This window comes from Apteryx mantelli, chromosome Z (genome assembly GCF_036417845.1).
Source record: "Apteryx mantelli isolate bAptMan1 chromosome Z, bAptMan1.hap1, whole genome shotgun sequence".
In the NCBI taxonomy this organism is placed as follows: domain Eukaryota; kingdom Metazoa; phylum Chordata; class Aves; order Apterygiformes; family Apterygidae; genus Apteryx; species Apteryx mantelli.
This window is the reverse complement of record NC_090020.1, coordinates 19523977-19541426: the sequence shown is the minus strand read 5'-3', so window position 1 is coordinate 19541426 and position 17450 is coordinate 19523977. Positions and strand designations below refer to the sequence as shown.

The window sequence follows — 17450 nt, the reverse complement described above, 5'->3', positions numbered from 1 at the left end:
TAAAATTTTAAGTGGGCAAATGAGACTCAGATATGTGTTTTTGAAAAGAACTGTAGGCATACTGTGGATCTGATTTTCATTCTATTGAAACGCAGTAAGGATCACATGAATGATAGCTTCTCTAATTTGTTTTTAAACAAAGTTGGAGAAGAACTGGCTTCTAACATCAGTTTTCAACCACATTTGTAAGCACAAACAGAGTCAAAGGCAATTTCACTGCAAAATTGCTGATTGTCTTTGCAGATGGAGTATTAAAAATCTTTCTGCTCCTTCTCAAGCTGAAAAAGATCTTAGGTGACATAGTTCACCAAGCTCAAATCACAGAATAATAATGCCAAAAAACAGCTACAGATGTAGTTGAAGGGGAGAGTCTGCAAACAATACCTACGGTGAAATACATTTGCAAAAAGTTTATTTAAGAGTATATAGTAAACCAGTACATTTGTAAATCTCAGTCTGTTTGTTTATAGCTAGCAAAACAGTAAAAAGTCTAAAAGGATTCCATAATTTAATTTGTCAGAAACAGTTTTGCTGGTCCTGCTATTAGTACACCTCTTTTAAAAAGTTCCATGCATGCATGTCAACAATCCTGTTGTGACATTTTAGAATTGCTTATTATTGTTTTTCAAATGTAAAAAATCTCTTTATCTTAATGGCCCCAGTTTTGCTGAACAACTCACTGGCAAGCTCTCAGGACCATCTTAAATTTTGTAGACATGCTGGGAAACCATAGCCCCGCCAAATTTGCTGAGAGTAGTAAGCATTACTTAGGAAAATATATCTTACAGTTTTCCTGTAGTTAGGCTTTTACGCCTGCCACACCCAGTAGTTGAGCCCATCTAACTAAATTATTATATTCAACGGAGAATAAATATTGCACTGGTTGTAACCAGCCTCTCTCACCCTTATCTTCAAGCACTTTAGTAATGTCAGAATAGCACTGGTGCCCTGGTAGAGCTGAGCTGGCCGGTTATTCCCCAGAGGCAGCAGAGGAGCACGCTGCCTTTGTAGGTGTTGGCAGCAAGTGTTTGGTGTGGGGCTCCCTGTTATTTCTGAAACTGAATTGTTGTAAGGTGGAATTGACCTCTGTAACCATTTTAATCTACTGTTTTGACTGCTTTATACACACTTTCTCTGTAAACTACAAAGGTCGATATGTTGGGGCAGTCTTATATAAGGCTAACCTATTAGTGATGGCTGTAAGATAGCATTATATATTCTACAGCCTCATCAAAAGACAATTGAATATCCCCTGTAGGAGCAAGATGAAATCCAAATGGTCATCCAATCAATAGGGTTATTTATTAAAAGCCCTGTGCTACGTACAGGGATTTGAAAGTTCATATTTTGGTAACTAGTACTTCTTACCCTATCTGTGTTAACTGTGACAATATTTGAAAATAAATATTTTAATAAAATTTGGCATTTGTATTTGGACTACTATTGGCAAGCCTCTCATTAAAAGAAGGCAGCGCTTATTTGGACTACTATTGGCAAGCATCTCATTAAAAGAAAGCAGCACTGTTTATAATGTCAGGAGCATGGGGAATTGTGTAAGAAATTGCAGATCAGCTCCCAGTCTGCTTTAACAGTAGTCTAACATCAGACGAACTAACTTTACTTGTTTGCTCATTAAATAGTATTAAATAATAGAAGTTATTGCCATTAAAAAAATGAGTGCAGTTTTCACAGACTTGCACAAGATTATTGAGTTATTACTATCATGAAATACACCACATAGATGATTTAGACAAAGTTGATAAATATTTACCATTAAGTCTATTTCAGAGATAGAGATTTGGTGGCTTTCCAGTGACAGCCTTCACTTAAGTAAAGCAGCATATTTCTTTCTAGTTTCTACTCCCTTAAAAAGTTACTGTTTTTCTAGTGTAAATCCTGTCAGGGTCAGAAATTGTCAAAGAGCTTCCATAGCCTTAATTGGCACATTGCAGCAGAGTCATACTTAAGGTTTTGTTTCTTTATTTTGGAGAAATGGGAGATCAAAATGAGAATCAATCTATTGTTTAGTCTTGTTGATGGATTAATATCATACGCTTATAGTTGTCTTGAATGATGCATTACATTATAGCTTGTTAGAGGGGAATGGGATCACAGAGGTCATTATGAGAAAACATCATACTAAGAAAAAGCCATTTTAGATAGGATATATTTTATATTTGGTTCTTTGGATTGATACCTACTAGAAATAAAATTGGGTAAATGTTTTGTAACAGATGTACTTTTTTTTAGTGGACAAAAATATTCCACATAACTAGTGTGCTTGCTGTCATAGTAGGAATCTAATAGAGAGTAGGGCAAAAAAGAGGGCATGTGTTATTTCATTGGGGTGTGGCTGGCAACACACCCATTCACTCTCAGCTGATGCATGGCAAACAGAAACCCACAGGACCAGAGGAAACATGAAAGCAAATTACTGCTTTTATTTTTGTTTATTTTTTAAATTACTTCTATTTCAGTTCTAAAGTCTATAATAACTGAGAGCTTATGGTGGCAAAAAAAGAAAGAAAAGACTGTTCTTGCCTTCAGCATAACTATCTGTTTCTCAAGGGATCGCCTATCATCATTTTAATTTTTTGTGAGTTTCACTTAGTAAAAGACCATTTTGAAGACATGGCAGGGGGAGTGCTTAAGAAATGTAACGTGTCCAGAGGAATTAATTCACAATAGTAGCTCAATTTATGTTCATGCTTTAAAGTATTACAGCTACACAGATTGACAGTGCACAAAATCATCAAGGACAACGTCTGAAAGTTTGAAACAAATTTACTTCATCCAGTTGTATTGTATTTTTATTATTCATGGTATCCTGAGCATTTACACGTTAAATAGGCATGCAACAGAAACTAGAGTTTGCAGTGGACTTCAGCTGTTCTGTGGCTTATTATAACCATAACCATGCTGCAGTATTCTGCACTTTAAAAAAAAATCTTGTTAATATTCCTAATCAAAGGGACTGAACAGCTTCAGCCAACATGTCTGGAGAGAGAAAACCCTTCTTCTAAAATGTTACTGGTTTGAACCTCATCCAAGCTATTAGTAAATGAAATTATGATGATTCAAAGAAAGTTCATGATTTGAAACAAGTGACTGGTCTTGAACTTTGAAACAAGTGACTTGGTCATCTTCCACGCAAGTGTCTACCTCCTAGAAAGCACTATAACTGTTATGCTATTAAAGATACCCTTTGAAAAGAGCCCATTGACTAAATGAATCTTATCAGTAAAGATATTCCTGCCATGCAGTCGTTGAGTATATTTGTGGAAAGGAGAGGCAGGTTGGATTGACATATTCTACCTGTTTTGTATTAAAAGAAAATTACAGTCCAGAAGACTCAAAACATAACTTAAAAAACAATCATATAACCTAATGAGATCTTAATTTCCTTATCCTTAGGCTCTCTTTTTACACAGGCAAAATGTCAGACAACTTTCCTATCCAATGCAGAAAGGAATCTGCAGTGTCATAGTTCATGAAATTCCACTTCTGTGACAATGTGTAGCTCCAAATAGCTCCAAAAACATGGATCAGTAATGTGATTGAAAGAATCTGTGTACATGCAATCTTAGCCATTCCCCTCTCCACCCAATGTACATTTTTTGTGATTGCCCTTCTGTTTTGTTGGCTGACTGGCTTCCAGCCACTGGGACATTGTTTTGGGATATATTATGTGTGTTTTTCATTAAAGGATGGCCAGTCCCGTACAGTGAGGCAGTTCCAGTTCACTGACTGGCCAGAACAAGGAGTGCCAAAGTCTGGAGAAGGATTTATTGACTTCATAGGCCAAGTGCATAAAACAAAAGAGCAGTTTGGTCAGGATGGACCAATCTCTGTTCATTGTAGGTAAGTAAACAAAATCTCAAAATAATTCATGTGCAATTTTTTTTCTAAAGTTGACTTTAGAAATAGCTGACGGCAGTGAAAGCATATAGGTAAGTGGTAAGTGGAACTTTGTAGGTGAACTATCAGAAATGTAATCAAATAGAAGGGTTAAAAAGGGACGTATAGGAGGATTGCGTTATGAAGTGGGAGCTGTTTTGTGATACAATTACATGCATACAGAAAAGATTCTCCTGAAGTATGTGGAAACGTGATATTTTTCTTCATTGAAAAGTGTCTCTATCACAGTGTGAAAACAACTTGATCAGTGCTACATTCAGAAAGCAGTAGGAAATGCCTCATCACAGGTTGCTCTATCTGATTTTTTTCTACTGCTAATTAAAAGTGAATCTGTTACATCGGTGGGGATTATTAGCTGTAAACAAACTAGTTACTCCTGAGTAGCACCTTAGTGGCAAACAAGACAAGCCAAAGAAAAATGGTGGCTACATCAGGAAAGTGAATAGAATAGAAATCGGAGTTCAGAAACTTTGCCTGTCAAAAAATCCTCAAGGTTTGGATTGGTGAGTTAGAACCTTAGAATGTAATGCCCATTTTCTGATGTGCTGAGCTTCCTAAACTCCTTTACATTGAGATGCAGATGACAACAGCTTGCAGGGTGCATTGGAATAATCCAGGGGCAAGATTTTATAACATTATGGTATTTTTTATTTATTTTCACTGCAGTATTCTAAAGTCTATAGCAGATGGCCAAAAATAATATCTTTATCTTTTATCTCTTATTTAACAAATTACTTCCTATAAATTCCATTAGGATTTTAGATATTCATTTTGCAACATTAAATTATTTTTTGATAGATTAAATGTTATTATTTATATATCATAGATGGAAAATATTAATATAGGTACCAAGTCCTCTCCGCAAGCCAAGCAGTGCCCTAATACTAACATGAAGACAAAATGAACAAATTTACTAGGACATATAACTGAAGAGAGAGAGAGAGGGAGAGAGAGAGAGAGATTCTTGTCCTTTCAAAGACAGAAGAATACATTCACATGTTCTGATGCTGTGTTTTAACAGAGATCTTTATGCTCCTTAATCAGGGAGACTAACAAAGTAAATATACTGAACTATTTAAATCCCACTTTTTCTGTGTGCCTAAGGATTTTTATAGCCTGTGAAGGAGAATGGCATTGCAAAGCCATGGTCAAAAGCCAGAGTTCAGGGATGCATTTTGCAAAGGAGAGTAAAAGACAGCCATGATAAGAACAAGCCTCGTTCTTCCTGACATTAAAGACTTTTGAGAGCAGAGAAATAATAAGCAGTATTTGTCGCTGTGTGCAGGCATGCATACGAAAGCAAGTATTCTTCTAAGTCCTTTCTACCATGCAAGCACTGCCTACTTGTGACTCTGAAATGAAATGAGTCTTGAAGCCCTTCCAATTAGGTGTGATCTTTCAGGCTGAAGCCATCAAGAATTCTACTATTGATTCTGGTAGAAACAATGTCAGATCCAACATAATCCATCAAGATTTTGTCTTTAAAAGTTTTATCATCATCCTAATGACATTTTAGAGGTTAGTACATCATTATCAATGTTAGTCAACTCATATGAATATTAAATAACCCTCTTAAATTGCTAAGTTTATTTGTTTCTTTCAGGAAGCACAAGATCCCAGGTACCTCTATTAGCCTAGACCTTGTGATATTCTTAAAATGGCTCCAGTTGGTACCATGAGGAGTTTTCAAGGATTTTTTCTTGTAGAGGAAAAAAATGGGAAAAATATTTAACCATCAAATCCCCCAAGTGCCAGTTCCCTGCAGTTTCCATCCCACTCTACACATTTCTCATGAGTTTGCTTTCTGTGTTCCACAGTAAACCACCACCACCCACATTTTTCAAACATTAGGTACATTCTGCTTCTCTGGCACTTTTACAAATAGGTCAGTGTGTTACTATTTAAAACTTTCTAACCTCACCAGGCAATCAATTAAAAATTAACAAAATAGTAAAAGATTCACTCAGAAGCAAAATATTCACCAGAATCAGCCTTAGGCATTTGCAGTTTTATTTCAGGTTTTAGCTGGAGAGTAGGAAAGAACACCTTTTCCTGACATGCATTCAAGACCTACTTTTAAGAATAAATTCCTCCCTCTTATAAAAACATCAGTACTTCCTCATGACTGGTTAAGATATTCTAAGTTCTGTCTCTAATTGTTAAAACTTCAATGAATCCTCACTCTGAGCTAGCAGCATCATGGAGTGGTGCCAAGGACCCTTCACAATTTACTAAGCAGAAGGTTCTTCAAAACCTGTGGTGCACTCCTTTGTAAATTATTGTGGTAGAACTCAGTCTGCAGTTTGACTTGCACTGAATGAAGTCAGCTGATCTTTAAAAATACTACTAGTACGTTTGTGAACTTCCATCACTCTTAAGAAATCTGCTAATATGAAATGAATTAATGTTTAAATATGCTTGTCACTTTCAGCTGGAACAAGGTCCGTCAGTTTTCTACAGACATTACCAAAGTATTACACTTGATGGCTAATTAGGATCTGAAAGCATTGAGATCTTTTCATATTAGTCTGTATTCCTCATTAAGTAATTCTCCAGATACCTTTTCACTTCTTAAGAACACAAGAGAGCAAATTATTTCCCTCCTCTTCTTGATTTAAAGAGTTCTGAATAGTTTTCTTAAGGTAATAAGGATTTGACTAATACCTAGTCTAGAAGTCATCACACATATATTTGGAAAGCCATACCTTTTTGTGTGAGTTCTTCAAACAGTTCAGCAGAAGCAAGAAGACCTGAAATGGTAATTGGCCTTCACTGTGCTGGACACTTTCTGGGGTACTGTTTAGATCCCATTGTCATCAACTCTTAAAGTCTAAACAGGTTTCAGCATTCTGTTTCGAGGACTTCTTGAGCATGTTTCTTAAACATCACCTTTTTAATTTATCCTACGAGGGACAGGAGATGTTATAATCCCGTTGCTCTATATCTGCAGGACTATTGCCATCACATATAGGAATACCAGCACTGAGAGCATGATATTTTATCAAGCTGTCTCTCAAGTGTCCTTAGCTTCACTCCTCTGAATGCACACAGGTTCTGCAATGTTTCTACATCCAATCACATATATTTAACAGCCCTAGAAATGTGCTGATCTAGACTAAACAATAAAATACCATTGTACAACCTGGACGTTGGTTTCTACACTGGTCTCAGTGTTCAGTGCGCTTCTGTTATGGTCCATGTGAATGTTCAGAGTTCTTCAGCCTCTCCCTGTGGTTCATCTTCTTCCCATTGAATAGGTCTATAAGTGTCCAGCTTCTCAAGCCTATTGTACTGGAGAAAACCTTGTGAAGGGGTCACAATCCACTATGAGATGATGGGTTGCTTAATTACCACCACTCAGACTCAGAAGATCCTTTTTTTTCTGTGTCCAGGAGTGATCCACACAAACAGATGATTATTTAAGTTTAATGGCTGACTACTGTTGGCACTTTTAGTTACAGAAATTTCTTTCTTGTGGGTTTTAGCTAATGGCAGAAATCCAAGACAGAACAGAGGGCAAATAAGCTATATATTCAAAAAAGAGATTCCATTCTAATATGGACACACACAGTATATGTATATCAGCATCTGTAATCTATGCACCGGACTGTGAAACTTCAATAAAAGCTATATCTTAGGTTTTACATGTGTCAGTTATTTAAATTGTAGTGTGTATGAACGATTTCAATATTAACTGAAAGTCCACTGGTTGTCTTCATCTCAAAATAGGGGGTCAGCTAACATATCAAATGGAGGGGATACACATGAACAAGTTGAGATGAAGAAAGCAGTAACATGCATTTTGGTTGCCTTTTCTTATGTCATTTCCGGTATAGATCACCAGCAGCAAACACTCTCATTTTCCCTCACCATATGCTGATTACTGTATATTTGGATCAACAAACCAAGTCACTTTGCAGTGAAGACTGGAAAGTCAGGAAGTACATAAGTAGTATGTTGAGTTTGCTTGAGAGCAGTTATTCTTCTGAATGAAATGTGGCAGTTTGCTATGGAATTTTGCTCAGTGAGCCTTTCCCTGTTTTGAAATCTATACGCATATGGTGTGTTGTATCCACAGATAAGTTGTCAGCCAATTTTTTCAGCACTGACTGTCAATTAACATTCCCCCCCCCCTTTTTTTTTATTGTAATAGTGCGGGTGTTGGAAGAACTGGAGTATTCATAACCCTGAGCATTGTGTTGGAAAGAATGAGATATGAAGGTGTTGTTGACATCTTCCAGACTGTCAAAATGTTAAGGACGCAACGGCCAGCCATGGTACAGACGGAGGTGAGGAGAACAGTGTCCATATACAATGGTGATGGAAAAGGAGGCGAGGTGGGGGGAGCAATTTCCACAGCCAAGAATGCACAGATGGAGACTGTGTAAAATGTGCTTACATTTATATGTTTAGTGACTATGTGGCTACAGAGTAAAATTTGCCATAGATGCAGTGCAAGAATTATTTCATGTTATTATGGCAGTAGATGCTGCTTGCTGGGGAAGAAAAGAATCACTTCAGTAGTGGATCCTGATTTATGAGTAAAACCATTCTTCAAGAAATGCTACCCATTTTTATTTGAACCTTTCCTTCCTGGCAGAAATGTGTGGTAATAAAGAAGGAGGCCAAATGTTTGTGCGGGTGGACCCACTAAATTCTGTATGTTCCAAGAGCAAAGTGTTGTTCATGGCTTCAAACTCAGGCTGTATTATTTTCATGGTTGTCTTGACTTTGTGTCACCAAGCAAGTGGCTGTTTGGCCTGAAAATCATAATGGTAAATTCAGCCTTGGGAAAACTACAGAGTAAATGATTGCCTTGGTAGCAAGAGTGCTATAGATAAATGAGGAGAGAGATAAGCAGTATCAACTGATCTCCTGGGCTTGATTCCTTGGAACTGTGTCATGTCATAAAGGACATTAAATATTTTCGGTATGTGCTTAATTTCTACTTAAATTTCTGGACAGGAGACTTGAACTCAGCCTGAGTGAGTAGATTAGAGAACCAAGTCAAAGGGCAAAAGAAGGGAAAAATTTTAGGTCATACATTTATTTGATATAATTTGATTGACACTGGCCTTTATATTACATTCTATGAAATTTAAGATGGTTCCCCAGAGTTTACCATTTTCTACAAGAAAATTGCACTTATTCAGAAAAAGCTGGATAGTCTTATTTTTAAGAAGACAACTTTATAAATACATATATGAGAAATATAGATAAGATTGTCACTTATACAAGTAACTCACTGTGACCAAATGGAAGAATTAATTACATTTCTTTTCCATTACCATCATTATTCTAGAAGTGTGCATTAGGCAAAATGAAAAATATCTATTTTCTGTCCTTTTGTTTCCAAGAAATAAATAGAGCATACAGAAAAACTAGGCTTCTTGGAGCCTACCTGACAAATACAGAATTGGGCTATGTGATATATTCCCCCTCCTCCTGCTTCAGCTTGTTTCTGTATGCTACCCTTCACCCCCAGCTGAAAGCAGAAGTGTTGGGGATTCATTTCTCTCAGGACTCGTAAAAGAAATCCTACATTCAGTAATATAAGGTGCTAAGAAATCTAATCCTTATTCAACAAAGCATTTGAAATCAGTATGAACCACCCACATACTTAAAATCTAGGAGCATGTTTTAAAGTATTCTCCCACTGTTCCAACACCAAGGAGAAAGGAGCTATTAGTGATCATGTCATTAAACTGATGCAAGTATCTAATCAGTCTCCTGGTCTTCAAAAAATTTTTAATTTTGATCTTAATAAATACAACCTATATGGGGTTGCCAGATATCGCTATAATATAAATGACTAGACTGTTTTGATATTTTGGATGGCTTTCGGAAGTAATTTCTTTCTGTTTTTCGTCATCTACACCCTGAGTAGCAGTCACAAATGAGTACACTGACTTGGCATTTTAGTATAAGCATGTAATGTTTCATAAATGTGCAAAAGGACTGCTGTGTGTGCATGGGAATAACATGAAGTGCCAAATACTGGATTCACTAAAAGTATATGCAAATCTCTCACCACCTTGCGCTTTCTTTCTCTGTTTTCAGGTTGAAGTGCAATATCTTTCATGTTAATAAGGTGCTTAGCTACATGTTTCTCTCTTAGACCCTGTTCTTGCCACAGGCTAACATATCTTCACATCATCAACACAGCTTATGTTACTGAAGGTTGGGGTCCCCTTGCTTCCTAACCTGGTTTTTAACCTGGTGGCTTTCCATGCAGCATTCTGTATCAGGGCTGTGATGGATACTGTCACTTAGTGCAGTGTGTCATATTTGCTGTAGAGTTAATTGAACATCTTGCTAGTTATTTTCAAATACATGGGGGGGAAAAGAATCTTAACATGCTCCCATAAGAGAAAAAGCTTTTTGCTAATGTTACATTAATTCAGAACCACAAATGCTCGGTAAATGGTTGTATAGTCTCTTCACGAAAAGAAGGTGCGTTCTGTGGAGAATGTTATTGCATTAAATCTCAGTCTGTCTTCATTTATTGTAACTCAGACTGCTGTTCTGTTGATGTCAGCAAGAGAATACTGCTGAACTGCAGATGCCTCTGTGGTATATTTGTCTGTAGCCATGAAGAATTCACTCTTACTTGAAATAAAATAGGAAGCAACCAACAAGCCAGCTTTTGAAGCTTTCCTTTTTTTCTCTTTCTTTCTCCAGGATCAATACCAGTTCTGCTATCGAGCCGCACTAGAATATCTGGGCAGCTTTGATCACTATGCAACGTAAAAACCCACCGTGGATTTTTATTGCAGGCCCTTTAAGATCCAGAGAGCCGCTTCTGAGCCATACGGTGTGCTTTAGAAATACTTCTTAACTCTTAGCTAAGGAGCAATTATTGGGGATATATAAAACAAACAAAAATATTGGGGATATATAAAACAAAAACAAAAACTATTCCATGTGGACCAAGAATTCACAGTTTAATAACCTAACCATAATAAAACAATCCTGACCGGTGAGGCGTCTGAAGGATCTCATTTACAGATACCTCAAGGGTCCGACATTGGTTGAAGTTAAAGGGAAGAGGAAATTGTTGGAAAGAAGCATCATCTTGTTCAGGATTGCATGATTGTTGCAAAGAGGAGTTTTGAGAGAACTGCAATTCAGTGCAAGATGTTTGTTAAAGGGCCGGTACCTGGCTTCTAAAACAAAAGGGACTCTTTGCTTCAACATCACCCCTTTCCACCATACTGCTCATCATAACACTTTAGGGAAAATGTGGGAATGTTTAAAAAGAAAGTCCTTGATTTAGTTTTTTAGTATTGTAAAGATACTGCTGACCTGTGCTTCATTTTTAACTGTGTAAACTTTTTCCTTTTTTTAACAAGAGTTTATCATTCAATGAAGTGAATTAAAAACAAGGTTGCATAACTGTTCATTTTTTTGTTTAAAAATTGTAGATTTTTTTAAGCTGTAGAACTGTTATCTGTAATATCGTGCTGTAGACATGTTAACGAATTTGAAAATATGCACATTTTTGTGCAGTCCTATATTTATCTACAGTACCACAGTCTCATTAGATATTACTTTTACAGTTTTGTTTATTTTATTTTTCTTTAAGATAATATTCATTGTAATCAGTTAAATCAAAATGGGGCTTTTTGGTTTCATTTGGAATCAACAGGGAGGCGCAAAGTATAAAGATGCTGCTAACACACACGCATACATGCACACACACGCACACACACACGCACACACGCACATGCACACCCCTCTCTCCTTCTATATGTATAGGTATATGTATGTATTATGGTCTACTCAAATCTATCTCTCTGTATAGTTACAGAGATACAGATAGATAGATATCTACACACATGCACATAAATATATCAGTTCTTCCATGACTTGGATTTATCAAAGTGATGAGAAAGTTTTTCAGCATACTACAATCAGGCTATACTAGTATTTGATCTTCTCTGCATTTCCAAGGTCCATAAACTTTTGTTTTGAAGGGAAATGAGGAATGCACATCACTGATATTAGAACATCATCTCAAGTAATATCTCAAGTAATATTTCTAGCCACGTTGCCACTTGAACACGCAAATACACACACACACACACACACAAAACACATGCATGCATGCACACACACTTACACACAAACACACACACACAGTATGTGGTTTAGGCTTCCAGTGAAGTTAAATATTTGTAACACTTTAGTGCAATAAGAAATCATATTATTAAATGTAGGAGGTGTGCATGTGGGAAAGGTCAGTGCATATCCCTTTAGGGGGGAGAATGTTGTAATATACTAGCTATTAAGATGTTTTAAAATTGTATTCAATAGTATACTGTCTATAGTGTGCGCTATGAAATTTACATTTATCGTATGTAACAGGGCAAAGCCAAACACACATTGCTCTGTGAAATCAAACTTTTTGTGGCATACAGCATTGTTTGGAGATGCTGGTTTTTATTTTAATTTTACATTTAGAGTGCCTTATATTTGATGCCTATTTTGAATAGCATTTCTTTAAGTTAGCCTTCATTTGTATTTAGTTCAGTTCATATCTCTGTTATTCTTTTCAGTGAAAACATTCTAACACATGTAATCATACAATTTTGAATAATATGCATTCCCAGTCTCTAATCAAGTACGGATGGTAATAAGTGATAACCCAAAACACATAGGTAGTCAAGGCCCTTTGTCTTTCCATATTTCCAATAACAGACCAGCCCACGACTTAAAGATCCATTGCCAGTTGGCTTTTCAAAACCACTGTGTCACTGGTTATAGTATTATCATTGCAGAGATGTAGCAGTACACTAGTAGTAGCTGACATAAGTAGTGTTTGTGCATCTTTTTTTTTTTTTTTTTTTTAATTTTGGGCCAGCCCTGCTCTTTCACTTGTGTCAACAGATTGCTAAAGTCAAACCGTTGCTTTCGGTGGGATGGTTCATGTAAGGCTAGCACAACTGAGCCTGCAGGGCATATTTTAGAATGACACTAGATTTTCTTCTGGGGATAAAAAAAATTCTGTTAACAGCACAAAGTATTTTGTGGGACTCTTAATAGCATGCCATTTACATTGACCCCATTTTCTGTCATGCCTTGTACCACTTAGTACATGAGTATCAAGGGAATTCTTTCTTTGGGGTTTCAGATAAGAGCATCGGTATGGCTTGGCAATGTCACCTTAACTTTTTCTTCTTCTTCTTCTTCTTCCACATTTCCCACTACTAGCAGAAAGAAATATATGAAAGACCAAACTCTAGCAAGCATTGTATTTGAGCACTTTTGTAAAGAAAAAAAACACAAAAACAAAACAAAAATATAAATATATATATAAAATAGAAGTATTATAGAAGGCTACCTCAGAATGAGATTCTATAACTTACATCTGAACCAGAGAAGAATGTGCACTATGTTTCTTTTTCTTCTTCTTTCTTGATTTGTATTTTTTAAAGAATTATTGAAGTGCCAGGTTATGTGGTGTGGTCATGTCCTTTTACTCAAATATTGGGGATCAGAAAAACACATATAATCATAAAAAGGATATTTTTGGAAATAGACTAGGGAAGATTCTTGCACACCAGATCTGTAAACAGATCAGAGCTTTCTCCCTAGTAGACTATCTTGCAAGGTCTAAGGATAAAGGAGGGCGTTAAAAAAGATTAGAGCCAATTTGTAAGGGTAACCGCTGTACAACTAAATATTCCTCTAGTTTTTATGTTTATGAGTTGTTTCTAAAGAGAACCATTAGCATCATTGATGTGCATTCCACTTTCTGTATTCTTATATATAGCCATTCTACAGTTAATTTAAATTGTAAGCATGTCTACATATAGCACACATTTCCAAGCTTAGAATTGGTTTCATCAGCATAACCAGTACGGTGCTATTATTTACGTTTGTATGTGTAGTTATGTCTAATTTTGTAATTAGTTGCAATGGGGAAAAACTCAAAATATATAAAAATGATTTGTACAGAATTTTATTTTAGCTCTTTTTTTAAAATGTTTTGAGTAGCTAGATGTTGGAGAGGATGGCTGGGGGAAGGGAGGGGCCCTCTAGGGAGATTTGCACTTTCTATACCTTTGTACTATGCACTGCCCTATTGATTCTACACCCAATAATGTTATTACTTGAACCCATCTGTAAGAAACTGCTTATAAAATCCACTTGTGTGTACGTAAATAACACAGAACGTGTAAAAAGGAAAAAAAAAGTTTGCAGTGACAAACAAAAAATGCAGCTGCTTTTTTTCCTTTTATTCTCTCCGGGTTCTCCTTTATTTTTCTTTTTTCTTTTTTTTTCTTATTTCCTTTTTTTTCTTGGTGCCCTGATACTCCAACCGATATCAGAAGGCTGCAGGTCCCATCATAACCATCTGTTATGTGGCTTTGCCATTCAAGCTTGGAGTGTCTTTACAAAGATAATAAAAATTGTGTTCTTTGCTCTTGTTTTGGATGCATAGACTGAAAAATAAAAAAATTACCTTGTAAAATGGCTTGTTAAAAAAATACAATTACCTCTAATTAGTAGTACGCGTAAATGTTTTACAGAATGAAAGGCGTGCTTTTTATTTTCTTACTTCGTTACATTGGTGGCGAAAGAAAGTCTGTATGAAAATCAGTTCTTTGCTGACACAAGTTCCATTTGTTACAAATGAATTCTAATAAAACGTCAGTGTTATGCAGCCCTGGTCTTCTTTCTTAAGCAGTACTTTTGGAATCAAAACTTGTTTGCCCTCGTGGTGATAAAGGAGTTTAATTGAAACTACAAAGCAGTCATTAATCTTCTTAACTAGTAGTTGGACAATGGAAAATGCATTTCTAGGTTAGCAAATGCATTGTCTTCAGCAGCAAATTTTGAGCCAGCATAAGCAAAATTCTCATTTGACATGAATTCCCATAACTTCATGAATTTCAACAAAATTATGACACTTTACATTCCTCAGGTCTTCCCCTTTGTGCTTTAGAAATGTATCATTTCATTGGGAAAATACAATTCTGTCCACTCATAGGCCCCATCCCAACAGGGTAAAACACCTACACATATTTGGGGAGGACTGTGAATTCTTCACTTTCTTCTGAATTTGCCTGCCATGCTGCAGGTTCTGGAGTGAACCGAAGGTGAAGCAGTGCAAAGTTGCTGGTTGGCATTCAGTAACAGCGGCCAGCAGTCGCGCCTGGGCTGTAGCTCATTTCGGTCCTGTCCCGCAAGCTCCGCTTCTGCCAGGGAGCGCCCAGGTGCGCCTGTGAAGCTGCCATCCAAAGACTGGGCAAAACAGCACTGTCGCTCTTCTTTGAAAAGATTCATGTAAACGTGCTAAAGTGTAATGGGGCAAACTACAAGGAGCACGGCATGGAAGTCTGGTCAAGGCAAAGAGGACGCGATCTCACTGTTTGCTGGTTTTGGAAGCAGGCAGGCTCTATTCCTAAGCTTGTTTGGTTACTGAGAGAACACGGTCTATTAGCAACTCGTGTTAAGTACATGTTAATAAAGAATTCACTGCACTGGCGGGATTTGCAAAGACATTAACATCAGACTGATTTATAAGAACTTGCATTATTCTTAGCCTAATTTTTCCAGTAAGATTGAGATATTAGTGTAAAAGAGAAACTTTAATATTCTCACAATTTTGTTAGTTTCCTACTGACTTCAATGGATTTTTACAGTTACTACTTTGCAGGCTAGCTACCTTTTTCCTGGACATTTTTTTGCAGTCTTTGTGAAGTGGTTTGAAGTTGTGTTATGTAAGGGTTCCTTTAATGATCTGAGTGGCTTCAGATGGTTCCCTTTAATGTCAGAATTTGACTCTTTTGGATTTTTCTGTTCTGTGCATCCAGCACAGGCCAAAGTATACTGTGTGAAAAAAAATGAATATTGATACAAAGATCTGACTATGTACAGATTAATACATTTCAAGTACAGCTGATATGTTTTAGCAAGACTAGTTCTAATTATTTTCTAAGTTAAGTTAGAATTAAGTCCTAAGAAAAAGTATTTTACATCATATCCCTTGAAACCATCAAAGTTAGTTATGAGACACTGTTGAGATGTAAAATTGCCCCATATCAAACCAAAACAATAACTAGACTTTTGATGGAGCAGGTATGTGAGTGGGAATAGCACCCGGGCGGTCCTGACCCTGCAGTAAGAGAGAATTCAGGTCTGCCATTTGCATTTCTTTACCCACTGCCCTCATCTCCCAGCCTATCTGAGAGTGTTAGGATAAAAGTGGGCTACTGATAAATGTATAAGCAGAGTATTGAAAACATACTGGTGGAGAATATACAGAAAGAAACTGCTCACTGACCAGAGTGTCTGGAACAGATCAGTACCTAATGAAACTAAGAATATTATAACCATCACTGTTCAAGAAGGGAAGAGGAAAATGTTTACAGAAACCACTGGCAGTTTTTTTGCTTCAAATGGAAACACGACCTTCTTTCTTTTCCTCTTAACCCACTGTATAATCAGCAGAATGATCTTTAATTTAATTACTTTTTACACTCTTCTGGCAAACTTTGGAATTTTGAGGGGAAAAAAAGCAAATTTGTTGACATGTAAGCCAATCTACCAATAACAAATGAATCTCTCTTCCATAAAACTTAATCTGGGAAAAAAAACAAACAAACAAAAAAAACCCATGGCTTGCTTGTAGAATTGCAAAGTTCAGCAAATAGCCCTGCATTTTGCAACCTTGAAGTCTCACAATTTCAGACAATCAAACTTTGACAACAGCACTGGATCAAATTGGCAACAATGGCAATGAAAGGTATCAAATGATATGCTGTATTACTTGCACTACCAAAGTATATCTTTAAAGCCTTTTCAAGAGTATGGAACACTGGTACTTTTTTATTCAATCACTGGGGAAATGAAATATACATAGACTTTAAACTACACATTACTAAAGATGATCTTTAAGACCTTTGACAAAATGTTGGGTTTAGTTTTTTTTCTTCTTTTTTTTTCTTTTTTTTAGGAAGAGATATTAATGTTGTGCTACCTAGCACTGACTGAATGCATTTGAAAAGTTATTTTATTCAAAAAATGAAGGCTTGAATACTGTAGTTATATTGGTATTCAAGAGAGAATATTTTCCTATTGCACTACCCTGTCTGTTTTAAACAAGCTGGTTTCGCCCTCTTATTCTGCCTATGATGGCCGTGATAGTAGGATCCAGCATATTTTTCCATCACTAATGCAATGAGGAAGATGGGAGGAAACATCTGCTGACTAGCTTTCAGACGAGAGCAGAATGATAACCTGCAAATGAGACATTGTAATGAATAGAGATCATTTTGCATCTAAGCTATAAATAGGGTGCTTTTGAACCCAAAATGCATTCAGCTTGCTTCTGTCAGCAGAAGTCTTTATTATTATAGCAAGAACAAGCAAACAGCCTTTCTTTGCCAATAAAAGCAGTGCATTATATATTCAATAGCCTTATTGGATTTAGAATGTAAATCTTTCAAATCAAAACTGCCTGGAAATGCATTTGCTTCTCTGAACGATAAAGACAAGCAAACAAATATAAGACTTTCTTCATT

General features: G+C 36.4%; 1 protein-coding gene across 1 annotated transcript in view; it reads left to right on the top strand.

The window, feature by feature from the left end:
• PTPRD (protein tyrosine phosphatase receptor type D) overlaps positions 1 to 14587 on the top strand; it is a 367736-nt gene extending 353149 nt beyond the window's left edge. The window contains exons 31-33 of the mRNA XM_067316504.1: positions 3707 to 3861; positions 8072 to 8207; positions 10600 to 14587. Coding sequence (XP_067172605.1) covers positions 3707 to 3861; positions 8072 to 8207; positions 10600 to 10668 — 360 coding nt within the window. The 3' untranslated portion in view covers positions 10669 to 14587. The remainder of the gene's footprint in view (positions 1 to 3706; positions 3862 to 8071; positions 8208 to 10599) is intronic.
• The last annotated feature ends 2863 nt before the right edge of the window (positions 14588 to 17450 follow it).